This window comes from Corticium candelabrum, chromosome 10, assembly GCF_963422355.1.
Source record: "Corticium candelabrum chromosome 10, ooCorCand1.1, whole genome shotgun sequence".
Classification (NCBI taxonomy): domain Eukaryota; kingdom Metazoa; phylum Porifera; class Homoscleromorpha; order Homosclerophorida; family Plakinidae; genus Corticium; species Corticium candelabrum.
Window position 1 is genome coordinate 7,517,401 of NC_085094.1, and position 15,369 is coordinate 7,532,769.

The window sequence follows — 15,369 nt, forward strand, 5'->3', positions numbered from 1 at the left end:
CAGTATCCTCGGAGTTCCAAACTTTGAGCGCAGCTGCATTTCGTTAATTAATTAACAACAAGTACACAGATTATCAAATACAATAATTCGCATATAACATTCTTCCTGCTAGTAGGTTATTCTACTCATATTTTGACAATGTTATGATCGTGTCTTCTAACTGTAGCTCGGCTTGCTCCAGCTTCTTCACTGTCTTTCTGTGTCTCTCCAACTGTTGTTGCTCTGCCGGCGTCATCATCTCTTCCACCTCAGCCAAGTCTTCCTTACTCGCGTTACCCGACGTTCTCAGCGTCTCGGCGATCGTCTCACAGCGTTGAGACTTCTCGATGAGTCGCTCGTTCTTTTCCATCTCCACGTGACGACGACTAGTGAGGTTGGCAGCCGTTTCATAACACTGAGTGAGAAGTAGACGACGAACTTGCTCCAAGTTGACCGTGAAGAGGTAGAATGTCCTTGAGGGGGCGTGGTCACCACTTCGGGGTATTTCCTGCACGGTGACAAAATTCTCGACGAAGAGTTTATATAGCAGCTCCTTTGATTCTTTCGCTGGAATCATCGCCAGCTCTCCCACCTGCTTCTGTTCTAAGTGTTTCTTAGCAACGAGAAGACGAAACACCCGGAGACTTCGAGATCCAAATCGTTCCCTAACAACACTCTCAATCGTTTGCTCACAAAGCGTTTCCTTCATTCCACCAACGTTGATGGCATACGTGCCGCCGCCTTGCTCTCCCACTTTGATGAGAAATCGTGTGGAATCGTTGGTTAAAATGCTGAGGTATTGATTCATCTCGTCACGAGACAGCAAAGGGACGGCAGGCAGATGCTGGAATAGTTCGAAACTCGATACACTGGCTGTTGTTTCGCCGAATTGAAACTCGAGTGGCTTGGATGACGTCATCGATAGAATCGTTTTGATGATGACTGATGCGATTGGATCAACTTTCTGTTGGACTGCACCGACGATTGCCTGGTGAAGAAAATGTCTATGAAACTGGCTGAAATTGAGGTGATAGAATATGCCACCGTCGTCTAATTGGAGTGGGGTGGTGTCCTTGGATGTGATTGGTTGATTGAGTTTGCGACGTTTTGCTGCCGGTTGTGATGAGTCGGCGGTCGAGTTTGTTTTCTCTTGAAGAAATGATGTGATGGCAGTGGGGAGTTCAAATGGATTGTGTGACTGAACAGAAGCCGCACACCCTAACAACAGACAGTGACACACACACACACACACACACACACACACACACACACACACACACACACACCACACCACACACACACCACGCGTGCACACACACACACACACAAATACACACACACACACACACACACACACACACACACACACACACACACACACACACACACACACACACACACACACACACACACAAACACACCACACCACACACCACGCGCGCGCGCGCACACACACACACACACACACACACACACACAACCACCTTTACCAACTTTCGCCGGAAACAAACAAACCAAAAAATTAACGAACTTCCGGCGAGAGCGGCGAGCAGGTCTGGCTGCGCGAGGCTACACACCTTGTTCATCTACTTCCGGCGGGACATGCCGACAAGGCGCGAACAACATCTTCATTTCAATCAACTTTCCACACATTTCTATCGTCTCCTCGTCCACCTCTCTCACACTCCTCTCGTCCCCGTCCTCTCGTCTCTCCCTCACTCTCTCCATGACGTCACCAATCCTCACCCTCCCATGCTGCAACACATCAGCCACAACCAACTCTCCTCTAGCGCCCAACATTGTTCTCACAGCCTCGAGATAACGCGTAAAACGTGAGCGGTAGAGTAGTTCTCTCACTCTAGTCGCGTAGAAGATCGTACCTCGAGAATTGGCTTTGTAATCGACGACGCCATGTTGGATGAGTGTGCAGAGTGACTTTTTTAGTTGATTTCTGCTGTCGACGCCTTTCGTTGAGGTGAGATCTTGTAGTGATAGAGATGTTTGAGTGATTAGCTTTTCGATGAGGGCGCTGCAGAGCTCGCCGAAGTGTTCTCTTGTGTACCACACAGCAAGACGTTTCTCGGATGTACTCATTGAGCCTCGCGTTTCCAGACGTAGCCAGTTCCCGGATAAAAATAATTTTACCGCCAGCCACTCCCTTTTTGCCGCGGGTGTGTCTTCGTCGCTTGAATCATCAGAATGTGATCGGTGCCGCCTTTGGTCAATACGAGATCAACAATGCTACCTTTATATAAAGTCATTAGAGATGTCATATGGAGCCTTTCCACAATTGTTGTTGTCATTCCATTCCCATTGTTTGTTAAGCTGTTACCAACATGAACATACACATTTTCACCTCTATCATCTATAGGGATAATTCTAACACGTGACACAAGATATGCCTTTTGCAAGTCAACTCGAAGCCAAGGATTCAAGGAAGATTTTGTAGCAGCACAATCAGTACCAACAAGTGTCGGTCCAGTAACATCTTTTGGATTGCCATCTATAGCCTTTGCAGCAACAAACACAGAATTGTAGACTGAACTCATGATCACTGTTACTCCAAGAGATTTAGCTAGATTGGTTGCCATACCTACATCACATAAACATTACACATAAAGTCACAAGTATGACTTCCACCATAACAGTAATCATACAAGATGTGACTATGCAGATCTCAGGCAATGGTCCTCTACACATCTGACCACTCATTGTAGCTGCTTGACTAATCTGCCGAGTTCTGGTGCCATTTCCACATTCAACACTACATGAACTCCAACTACCCCAAATGCAATCCACTGAAAACACAACACAAGACAGTCAATAGAATATTGCCCAATCAAAAAGTTTGCACTAATTTGATAAAATCATTTCAGAAATTGTGCTCAATAATTATTGCATTGTGTTATAAATTAAGTCAAACATTGTTCTTATAAATATACAAAATATAAACATTTGATATTATACAATAGTTTTCTAACAAGTTTCTATTAAAAGTTATACTGCAGTCGTAATGACCATTAAATCTCAAAAAGTCAAAGTAAATTCATACTTTATATCCCCACCTGACTAGCACTTTTGGAACTACATATACATATGCTCAACACTGCACCTTCATGTAATAAACCATCATAATGCATTAAACTCTCTGTTTTAACTTTCTAAAATTTTGGTAACTTCTAGTTGTATTCATGGTTCGTTTACGATGATGTTGATATTCAAATACGGTAATTATTACAAAAGATATTGAAATCTTGTTTCTAATCTTATGTTAAATTAATTAAAATTAAAATTTAATTAACAACATTGATAATACTTGAAGCAAATAATGTGCTACAAACAATAGAATATGGTTTCATGACGGAACGTGAAAACCAGAAAACAAGTCCAGATAATTCAACAAACTGTATGTGTTGCAGCCTTACCCACATGAACATTCAGTGTAAATGACTTTGACACTACAGAGCCAGTAGTTGCAGTATATTGACATGTATACAAACTATTGAAAGAGACACTAGCTGACTTGATGTAGAGCAGCTGCACACCATTCTCATACACCTGATATACACCAGTAGTCTGTACACTTGAAGATGGTACATCATTGGTTGTGTTGTGTTTCCATTGCAAGAGAGCATTAAAGTTGGTCACATCAGGACTGACACCACAATCAATAGGATTAGAGTAATCTTGATTATCATCAACTGCCACACTTGTTCCTTCAATATACATGTTATTGTCTAGAATAGCAATCTCCAACTCTACAACAACAAGACACTTTACTCTTCATTCAACACCTACCTACACCACAACATCATCTAACCATAGTTGAAAGCCATCTCACACACATGAACAAAGTGATTTGTCACTATTCTCTGTAAATTAATGTATCTTCCCCAAACTGATGAGTTGCAAGGAACATTTCTCCAAATCAGAGAGTCGGGAGCCTTTCCACATTCATGTTTGTCATTCCCGTTGTTTGCTAAATTGTTACCAACATAAACATAGACACTTGTATGTCTACCAGAATAAAGAACAGCTTGAACACTTGAAACAAAGAATTCCTTCTTCAAGTCAACACGAAGCCAAGGATTAGTAGATTGAGCTGTAGCAGCACATAATCCAAAACAAGGGTTCAAATTGCCATCTATTGCTAATTCGGCATTTAAGCAAGCTGGTGCAATCCTTTGGGGTATGAAGACTGAATTCATAGTAACTGTTGCTCGTAAACTAACAGCTAGATTGGTTGCCATACCTACATCACATAAACATTGCACATAAAGCAACAAGTGTGACTTCCACCATAACAGTAATCATACAAGATGTGACTATGCAGATCTCAGGCAATGGTCCTCTACACATCTGACCACTCATTGTAGCTGCTTGACTAATCTGCCGAGTTCTGGTGCCATTTCCACATTCAACACTACATGAACTCCAGCTACCCCAAATGCAATCCACTGGAAACACAACACAAGACAGTCAATCACATAGTTATTCTGCTCTTATTTCTTAATTAAATTGATTACCAATGTTCTAACACTAAGTTTGTAACAAATATAGATATGAATAAATTATTTAAGATATCAAAGTCATTGCAGATTGCAGGTTAAACTACACTGTAGTAATCACACTTTGCAAAGTGAGCTTCAATGTCTACAAATTGTTATTCTACAAAACTCTTCTAATTAGTAACTCGTGCTATAATAATATATCACACACAAGAATATGGAAAAGCCTTCAAAAGTACCATAAGTTGCACCTGCTTTGTTGGCAGTGTTCATAACCTAAATATCACGACTCGTAATTAAAGCTGTTTGTTACAGCTATGAGCCTTCTGAAAACCATGATAAAAGTGTCGTGAAGAATTACGAATCAGACGACATTTCCCTTTTCAGTGCACTACTTGTAAACTCTATCTAAAGTCATACAAAGCGACTGTCGTTTAATGTGACCACAAGTTAGTAAATGGTCTGTAGTCATCAGAGTATAGTACAGTAACGAAAGTTATCTCACATACAGAACATAAATATCACTTATAGTTACACAATGTTAGGTTCCCATATAAATGTTGTATGCTACGAAAGTGATTGATTATGTGTTAGCAGTTGCAGACAGGTAAGTTCTATTGTTTATGTCCAACAAGATCTGGCAATCACAAACATGAATTACACTGTTCTGGTTATAAACTTTTTCATGAACGTTTGGCAAATCTTCATCCATTGTCTCTGCTTGCCAGGTACAGCAAATCATAAATACTGCTCAGTGATTGAACTCCATTGAAAGCATGGCATATTTCTGAGTGTGACAGACATAGTCCACCACACATCCATCATACATTTTGAGTACTCTACTCATACATCTTGTACGCATTCAAATTTTGATATCTAAGCTGGATTAATATTAAATTAATAAAACACTAAACCTATAAATTTGATAAATTTCTAAAATTTGTGCTCACATTTGATAATATTGCAATTCATTAGATCCTCACGCTAGTCACCCTGCGCGCGCTAAGAGGGTCTGTAAAGTCGGATGGAAACATAAAATAGATTTCATTAATTAAATTTTAATCTGAAACTCAAAATGTGCAAAGCACACTTCCTCGCTTGACAAGTAGAAACCACTGGTTTGGCAATCACTACAACATTGAGCTGACCCCAGGTACGTCATTGTCACTTCCGTGTTATTTTCAACATCGATATCGGTCAACACTATTGTTGGAATAACCAGAGACCGACGTCTTACACACTATTCGACTCATAATAACTCCCTTAGTCTCGCTCACTTCGCGATACGACCTTCGTAGCATTTGAAATGACCAAACAAAAGCCTGGATGTTGTATAATGTCGTACACATCAATAGCCAACAGTTTATGAATTAGAGCGCTATTTTGCATGAAAACAGGCGTATCAATTACTAAAACAATTTTTACTGTAATTGGGTATCTAGTCTTAATTAAATCCGACCTATAGCTGTTAGCTAGACTAATTGATATACTTTGCTGCTAGAGAAGAATGTACTTCCGGGTAGCCTATTTCAAGATGTCAATCATTCACGTATGTAAAAGATAGTTGATGTAGAACTACAGCGACATCTGCAGCAGCTGCACGGACATAGCAAGAAATAGGGTTTTTCTGCAGCTGTCACCTAGCTGATATACACGAATGTACATGCAGTGTGATTCTTACATGTTACAGCAGCTTACCTGCGCAGAGGCTGTGCAGAGAAGAAAGGAGTGCGGACAGCAGCAAGACTTCCTTCATCTTGCGTTAAAAAATCACTGACCTAGGGACCGAATGTCCTCTTGAGCCGGAACTTTGCGGGAGGGACCTTCCTGTCTATGCATGTCGACAATTAATTAATACAAAAATATAATGCAATGGCGTTTGATCAAGGATGTCCGAGTAATTAAATTAAATATGTCCATTGTGTAAGCTCTATCATATTGAAACTCGTCGTTTCATTCTGACAACGCCAAAGCTGCACTGCTTTATGTAGATACAGATAGGTAGTGTGGGACTACACATGGTGTCAGAAGTGCGATAAAGCAAAGCCAGAATTTGCCTCATCTTTCACATATATTTATTTGCTGCAAACACCTCTAACACAGCTGAAATTGATACAGTGTGTTGATTATAGATTATCATGCATGTAATATACTGTGTGTACTTTAATGTTTTATGTCCTTTAGTCGATTAATAACTTCTTGTATTGTTATTATGACTTGATGGACATTAATAGTTTACACCAGCTAGGTTTTTAGGTCCAATGAGATAGTAATGACGGACGCACGCTATACAATTCAGTAGACGTTAGATTCTAAGTTGGTTTGCAATAATAACTAAATGCTGATGTGAGCACTAAATGTGAATAAACAAGTTGCATGGCAACTTTTAACGCTGCACTGAAGGATTTTCATATATAGAGAAAGTCAGATAATAGTACCTACTTAACATGTTAATTAGTATACACCATTGTGAACTTTAACTTGTAAAACTGTTTGTTTCTTTTCTATTATGAGATTATTATTGTTGTTGAATACAATTTTTCTAGTCTGCAAACTAAAAATGAAACAACAACAACGTTTCTAATCTTTGCATGTATACAGTATAGCTAATTATAGTACACGTATTCTGATTTTCTGGCTTTAATTATTATACATACCATGACAACCTCATGTTTAGAAACTCTGACACGACCTGAAGGGCAACTTAGGCACCATAAAATTATAAAAGTTGAGTACAAGCTGAACAACATCTATGCAGCCACTAATGAACAAAGGCAGAAATGAGTGACTAAATGATCTTCCTGTACAATGCCTTTACAACACAGTAGAAGATATGTGATTAGAAATACAGTGTACAATGTACTATAGATAGTCACAAACAATACAAAATTATTCTTCTCACTTCTAGCTAACCCTTCATACAAACTAGCTACAAACAACCCAATAATTAATGGCCATGTCAAACATATAGATCAGAACACAAACACTAACAAATGCATTTTAAACCTGAAAACAGCCAAGTTATTACCAGAGAGTTTTCTCCATTATTACATTGAGATTAAAGTGCCGATTCATCATCCACACTCTCATACAACGCTTCCTCGTTTATCCTGTTGTGCTGACCTGCACTGGTTCCAACCTCTTCATATGCAGTTGATTCAGCACCACTGCCTGCACCTGTAAGAGCAAATCTGATGTGCTTATCTACAATATCATAAAGTAATCCTCTGGTACAGGTCAGTACTACACTTGAGTGTCCATATAGTTATTATTTAACCTTAAGTCCAAAGATTCAGTAACACATACAAGACAAAACAACTCAAAAATGTTAGAATTGTATTGACTTACTCTAGACTAAACAATTTCAAAAGTGAAAACACCTGCCTTTCTAATTACTCTATAGGTTTCAAGTAAAACATAAAGTTATCTACACTCATTGATAACCGTTAATTAATAAAGATTTCAGAGCCAATTCACTCCTTGCACTCTGCACCGGCCCAATAGCATATACCTCATAGGCCCTATATATATATATATATATATATATATATATATATATATATATATATATATATATATATATGTAGCCAAAATTGTGTAGTCATGGTCACTAAATCTTGTAGCTACTAGCTGTTCTATCACAAAACATTACTAGCTGTAGTGTCGACATGTTAAATCTCTGACTGCAAATTATTAAACCCTGAGAGACAGGAAGTCCTTCTACCATGCAGCCTATAATTAACTAGACATGAGATGTTGCCTCTGTAGTAAACTAAGGTGAATGTATTGTCTAGCCACATACATTCATATAAGCATTAGACGTGTCAATGCTCTTTGTGATTCAGTTGATAACAACGATTACTATTAGTAGATATACTTTCACTAATTGCTGATGATCACAGTACTATATCACAGTCTATCGTTTACAAATGTTTCAATAAACATAACAAAACAAAGTCTTGGTAAGTAGAATCGGACGTCATGTCAATATTCTCACCTGTAGCAGCATAGGAGCTATTAACTGTCACTATCTCATTGCTTGCCTCCACAAGTTCACTTGTTCCAGATGTTGCTTTATTAGTAATGACGCTTTCATATGTGTTAGTCTCTGATTTCATCTCATTTCTATGGATAGTGCACTTGTTCCTCCTGCATGTCACACATGTTAGCTTAGAAGTTAAATATTACAAATATTTGTAACTTAAATATTTCACCTCACAAAAACAAAAACTACGATGATTAGCACAAGAATGATGACACTTAGTGTAACAGCAACTGCAATGATCAACACAGAATTTGATGATCCTCCAGATGATGACTCATTCTCTGACTCATTATCTGCAGACGCAGTTGTATACCCTACATACAAACAAACATTACATGCAATTTAACCGAATCAGTAACCAAATACAGCTTATCATCTATATGTGCATGTATACAGTATACAGCAAAATATTTGTCTCACTTATAGCCTTACTGACTGATAAGAACTCCTGCATCTATTATGCACAAGACAATTGCAAACTAATTAGTAAATTACAATATATATTAACCAGTACATACCCCATTATCTCCAATCCCAATGACGCGGATATAAACCAGATATGACTGTCCTGCCTGTAGTGGTCCATTTGTGTACTCTATACTTCCAGCAGACACCACTGAACCATTTCCAATTATAAACTGACGTCCAACTATGTTCTTCTTGTAGTAATCATATTCATATCGAGCTGCCACATACCAGATCCTATTCTTGTCATATGGTTTAATAACAGGTGGTATATTAGCTGCCTCATCACCAACAGATCCAGTCACATCTTCGTGCACAATAAAATCAACATACCTACAACAAGTCAGATTAGAGTCTCGCGTGCAATTTAATAAAACATATGCCATGCAGCACTTTATTGGACCATTGGAATCATCAACACTTGGAGGCACCAATGTTATAGTTGTTGCTGATGGTCTTGTGTCACCAATTAATGGTTTATCCGGTTTAAGAGGAGGAGACCGAAGAGTTTGCACTTGAATAACGTTGCTAGGCAAACTTTCTGAGTTAAAGTTGGCATTGTTTGTAACTGACATGTATATGAAGTATGTTGTGTATGGACTAAGATTCATCAACGTGTATGTATTTCGACTAATGGAAATGTCAGGAGACGTGTCATATCGTAAATCATCAGTGCTATAGTAAACCTACACACAAAAAGGCTTGAAAGAACAAAACAGCAAATGCAAAATTAACCGTGCATGTACTGACTGTATAAAAGCGAAGGATGCCATTTGAGTTAACAGGAGAATCCCACTGAATAGTAACAGAACTTGACATCACACTTGAATTTCTCACATGCTGAGGTGCAGTTGGTGCTGGATATACAAAAACAACCAATACATAGACAGTTTAGTACCAAACTTGGTGTATCTGCTAACTAAATAACAATTTACTTATTGCATGTGCTGCTACTCTTATTGATGCTGCTGGTCCAACACCAATGGTGTAGGCTTGAACTGTGACATCATAATATGTCGATTCTTTCAAGTTGCTAATCACCTGGCTAAGCCCTTTTACTCGATTTAAAACCATTTTAGTTCCACTTCGGTCTGCTAGCATGTATTCAACAATGTAATATCGAACAATTCCATTTGGTGTGGCGGGTTCCCTCCAACTGACATTAACTGTATGTGGTGGATCAGGAGTAAATGTCACGTCACGTGGTGCTGTTGTAGGAGCTGCAATGAACCACATAAACAGTCAGTACAAGTTAGATGATACCCACCAATATCATACCATGATGTAGTACCCTAGCACTAATACACTACTGTATAAATACTGTTTTTGTCATTACTCTATATTGCTCTGTTAGCAAATCTTGATCAACTTAGGGCACATTTGATTGACCTCTTCCAGAACAAGAAAAAATCTCTCAGACGAATATTCGATTGATCACTGACTTCTGGAAACTCTTCCAGCTTCTTCCACTTCTTCCAGCTCCTGGCTGGAAGAGTACTGAAAGAGAGGTGTGGTTACACTTTTTCTGCATGCTCATGCAGTGAACAACAATACAGAGTTGTCACACTAATAAGAAACAAACAACTGAGTATGCACATGCAGTTGTACGGCTCTTCCAGAGAGAAAACGTCAATCGCTCGATTGACTCCAATCTTTTGGTCTCTTCCAATTAAGTGTCTTCCAAAGTTGAAGTCTCTTCTGAAAGAGGTCAATCAAACACGCCCCATAATTGAAGTTTTGAATACAGTGTCTAAATACGCATGTTGCATATAGTACAAACTTACCATCTTCTGCTGTGTTGGCAACAATGGCAGTACTTCTTTGTCCTTCCAACACTTTACCATCATGAGACCGAACATTCACTGCTGCCACCTCAACACTGTATTGTGTAAATGGAGTGAGCATTGTCAAATTGGCCAATGTGGTTGTTACTCTCAATCGTTTAGTGTCTCGCATTTGACGAAGACCAACTCGTTGATAGTACACAAAATAGTACACGGGTCCATTGGGCTGATCAGGTGGTGACCAAGACACAACAAGCCAGCGAGAAGCATTTTGTGATAAACTGACTATACTGGGAGGACCAGGATCTGATAAAATATGAAAACAAATGATTGACAATACTAAACAAAAATAACAAAACTTACAGTCTTCAGCGGTAGTATTTGTAACAACATTATTAAATGATGACTCCCCAGGTTCATAACCATATTTGTTCCTAGCTGTTGCTCTAAAATTGTATGATTTAAATGGTTCAAGGCCATCAATAACAAAGAGTTGAAGAATAGTAGCATCAAACTCTCTTGACTTCCATGTCATACCATTGCCATTCAACCGATATTCTATCCGGTATGCAGTTATAGAAGAATTTCCATTTTTTGGACAACTAACTGTAACATTCATACTTTGACCATCAAAACTTTGGGTTGAAACTACATTACATTTCTGTGGAGGACCTAAAACAAGCATACCAAGCTTAACAAGCACAAAGTGTATAAATAGAATAAATAATTATATTCACCTTCAACTGTCAAGTCAACTGATGTCTCATTAGATTCAGTACCAGCCTCTATATTGTTTGTGGCAATACACGTGTATGTGCCACCATGTTCAAACTTCACAGATGAGATAGACAATGAAGGACCCGTTGTTGTTAAACCATGTGGTTGCTTCCATTGAAACGATGGAGTTGGATTACCATCAGCAGTACAAGTTAGTGTTATGCTTTGTCCTTTCACACCTACTGGCTGAGACCTTGCAATTTTAACTGATTCTGGAGCATCTAAAACAATATCCATCAACCTACAAACTTATAATTGTAAAAAATTGTTATTAAACTGACATTTGACATTCAATGTTATAATTAGAGAATATGGACTAAAACCATAATCATTCTGTGCTCTACATTTGATCAATCCTGCGTCAGAACGTTTTAGAGACCTAAATTTAAGTGTCCCAGTAAAGGTGCCTGATCCATCATGATTAGTTGAAATGAGTATGTTTGAGCTTGAAGCAATAGCTGACTCTGATCCACTCTCTTGTCTGTACCATTTGATTTTCATACCATTAGGCACACCAACATACTGCAACGCAGAGCAAGTCAACTCTAAAGATGTTGACTCATCACCAGAAACTGGTGACTGACGATTCATTGTCGGTATACCTAAAATCAAAACAAAAGGTTATGACAAAAATAACAATCACTGTAAGCTAAGCTGCTGTACAACTATGTAACGTTTACTTCCAGTTAAACTGTTCTAAATTTGACTAGATTACTTAAAGCAATCACTATCTGAAAGGTACAGTACAGTACTATCCAGCTACTAGCAGGTAGATTGTCAGATCTATTACACTTGCTTAACTTTCATCAATGTCACAGCCCTGTTCCATAATGCATTAATATTAATGGTACTGGTGCAAAGATGAAAACACCACAAGTCTGTCAGCAACAGAATACAAAATGCATACTTGCACTCGAGAATTATTCTGTAGTTGCTTAACAATTAATATTAATACCAAAAACAAAGTCAGAATCTAGCAGTCTTTATGAATTAATTACACGTTACCTCAAGCAGCTCTCTTTTAGAAGACTCCTGGAAACACTACATTATACCACAAACATTGACAGTAAAATCGGGTTAACATTCATCAGGGCATGTTATGCGTGCTGTACATAGTTAGATGCTTTGATTCATTTACATACTACACTAATGAGGATGCATGTAGTCCTTTTCAAATTATAACAAACAAACAAACCAATCTTTACCGAATGTGATCAGCCATGACGAAAAAATCAAAGTATGTTTGACGTTCCTCTCTTACCCACAAGATATGAGTCTAGAACAGCTACTAAATTCAACACCTTATACTACTAATACATAACCATGGTAGCCAACTACCAATAAACTCAAGAACAGGAAGACATGAGCTAATACTATGACAATAAGTGAATTGACAATAATATTCAACTATCTCATAAATGTTTGCAACTTCTGCATCATTGGTCATTGGTCTAAGCCATATTGTTATCCCTAGTCGCTTCCATGCATGCCTTCGGTAACAAATGATGTTTTCAGTAATCAACAAGAGATAGTGTTTTAGTCTCGCAGCAAAATTAATTAAAGGTGTGTGTGTGAGTGTGTGTGCACTTGAATGTGTGCACATGTGTGCTGAAATCAAAACTGACATCCTACTGTTACTTCACTTCATATTACAAGCATTACATTAGAACCACACTCAATAATCTGATACATCAAGCTTACAATAATAACATGCTGCTCTAGAACCTGATTGGCTCTCCAAAGTAATAAAAATTAGGAGACTTCACAAATCAGACTTACATGGCGGTTGGTTGCTGTCACAGTCCTCAGTTGGCGACCCCACACAGTCCATTCCATTGTGCTGCTGAAGACGTGCCTTTGTACGAGCACGAGTTCCAACACCACATGATGATGTACAACTTCCCCACTGGCCCCACACACAATTTACTAGAAACAACAGTCAGTTACTATACAACACTAAACACCATTCTGTTTCCAAAGTTATACCATTGATGTTCAGTGTAAATGACTTTGCCACTATAGAGCCAGTAGTTGCAGTAGATTGGCATGTATACACTCCAATGTCAGAGGCACTAGCTGACTTGATGTAGAGCCGCTGCACACCATTCTCATACATCTGATATACACCAGTGTTCTGTACACTTGAAGATGGTACATCATTGGTTGTGTTGTGTTTCCATTGCAAGAGAGCATTAAAGTTGGTCACATCAGGACTGACACCACAATCAATAGGATTAGAGTAACCTTGATTCTCATCAACTGTCACACTTGTTCCTTCAATATGCATATTATTGTCTAGAATAGCAATCTCCAACTCTACAACAACAAAACATGTTACTCTTCATTCAACACCTACCTACACCACAACATCATCTAACCATAGTTGAAAGCCACCTCACATACTTGAAGAATGTGATTTGTCACTATTCTCTGTAAATTAATGTATCTTCCCCAAACTGGTGGACTGCAGTTAACATCTCGCCATATTGCATTAGAGGAAGGGCCATCATATGCAGCCTTTCCACAATTGTTGTTGTCATTTCCACTGTTTGTTAAGCTGTTACCAACATAAACATACACATTTTCACCTCTATCACCTATAGGGATAATTCTAACACGTGACACAAGATATTCCTTTTGCAAGTCAACTCGAAGCCAAGGATCGTCAGACTTCATTGTACCAGCACAATCAGTACCAACAAGTTTCTGTCCAGTAACATCTTTTGGATTGCCATCTATAGCCTTTGCAGCAGCAAACATAGAACTGTAGACTGAACTCATGGTCACTGTTGCTCCAAGAGATCGCGAGGCACCTAGACTGGTTGCTGTGCCTACATCACATAAACACTGCATGTAATGCAACAAGTGTGACTTAATTCCACCATAACAGTAATCATACAAGATGTGACTATGCAGATCTCAGTTGATGGTCCTGTACACATCTGACCACTCATTGTAGCTGCTTGACTTATCTGCCGAGTTCTGGTGCCATTTCCACATTCAACACTACATGAACTCCAACTACCCCAAATGCAATCCACTAGAAACACAACACAAGACAGTCAATACAATATTATTCATTCAACAACTATCACTAGACTGGTTCTGTAATCAGTACAATTTACTTCAATATTAATGAAGTTGACCGCAAGTTACAGAAGGCACAACAAGACCTCAACACTCATCTAAAACTCAAATCAAAAATATTCCTATAAAAGGCTTAATTAAACCTGTGCTAAGTGCCCTACAAACTACTTCGTAAATTTCAAAAATTATCTGCTGCCCTAATATATGTTCTCCAAAATAAACACTAAAGATTACTGTCATACGTACCTAACTGCATTAGAGAATTGACAAGAGATGATAATTATACAAAGTCACTATATATTTTGATTTCAGTACTCTACATTAACATCACTCGTAATACACTACTGGGTTGTAACCATCATGCCCACTAGTTGCAATACCGCGTAGACACGAGACAGCCTGTACTTAAATGGAGCAACGTGCCAGGTTGTAAGACATTTGTGAACACAATAGGTTAACCAGAGTGGTCAGCTCACACGCTTAACTCCGACAAGTGGGGTGAACCCCAAGAGGTCACTCAGGGTGACATTGGAGAATCAACGCCCATTAGAACCACCATGTACTCAAGCCCAAGAGGTCAGTCAAGTGGACGCTGGAAACTGTCTCACCCCACTTGAGCCCAAGAGGTCAGTGGAGTTGATGTTGGAGGCTCAACACACCATCACAGAACCCATTCCATTTAATGACAAACATGAGACAACTGGCTTGCGCCAAAGATGTTAGT

At 38.7% G+C, this 15,369-nt stretch overlaps 3 protein-coding genes across 3 annotated transcripts; all 3 read right to left on the reverse strand.

Annotated features, from left to right (window-relative positions):
- Nucleotides 1-37: 37 nt before the first annotated feature.
- Nucleotides 38-2,073, reverse strand: LOC134185464 (DNA-directed RNA polymerase III subunit RPC3-like). Its single transcript, XM_062653251.1, has 2 exons — nucleotides 1,557-2,073; nucleotides 38-1,197 (listed from the first exon to the last, which is right to left on the reverse strand). The coding sequence occupies exons 1-2, from the start codon at nucleotides 2,071-2,073 to the stop codon at nucleotides 122-124; spliced, it is 1,593 nt and encodes a 530-aa protein (XP_062509235.1). The 3' UTR covers nucleotides 38-121.
- A 47-nt stretch (nucleotides 2,074-2,120) lies between these two features.
- Nucleotides 2,121-4,225, reverse strand: LOC134185465 (uncharacterized). The gene is made up of 4 exons (XM_062653252.1): nucleotides 3,800-4,225; nucleotides 3,405-3,737; nucleotides 2,637-2,777; nucleotides 2,121-2,572 (listed from the first exon to the last, which is right to left on the reverse strand). The coding sequence occupies exons 1-4, from the start codon at nucleotides 4,185-4,187 to the stop codon at nucleotides 2,121-2,123; spliced, it is 1,314 nt and encodes a 437-aa protein (XP_062509236.1). The 5' UTR covers nucleotides 4,188-4,225.
- A 3,090-nt stretch (nucleotides 4,226-7,315) lies between these two features.
- LOC134185394 (receptor-type tyrosine-protein phosphatase delta-like) lies at nucleotides 7,316-13,927 on the reverse strand. Its single transcript, XM_062653175.1, has 14 exons — nucleotides 13,545-13,927; nucleotides 13,338-13,484; nucleotides 11,840-12,160; nucleotides 11,519-11,779; nucleotides 11,145-11,453; nucleotides 10,782-11,087; nucleotides 9,933-10,217; nucleotides 9,748-9,854; nucleotides 9,391-9,683; nucleotides 9,051-9,330; nucleotides 8,953-8,986; nucleotides 8,702-8,846; nucleotides 8,485-8,636; nucleotides 7,316-7,664 (listed from the first exon to the last, which is right to left on the reverse strand). The coding sequence occupies exons 1-14, from the start codon at nucleotides 13,843-13,845 to the stop codon at nucleotides 7,546-7,548; spliced, it is 3,060 nt and encodes a 1,019-aa protein (XP_062509159.1). The 5' UTR covers nucleotides 13,846-13,927; the 3' UTR covers nucleotides 7,316-7,545.
- Between the last annotated feature and the right edge of the window lie 1,442 nt (nucleotides 13,928-15,369).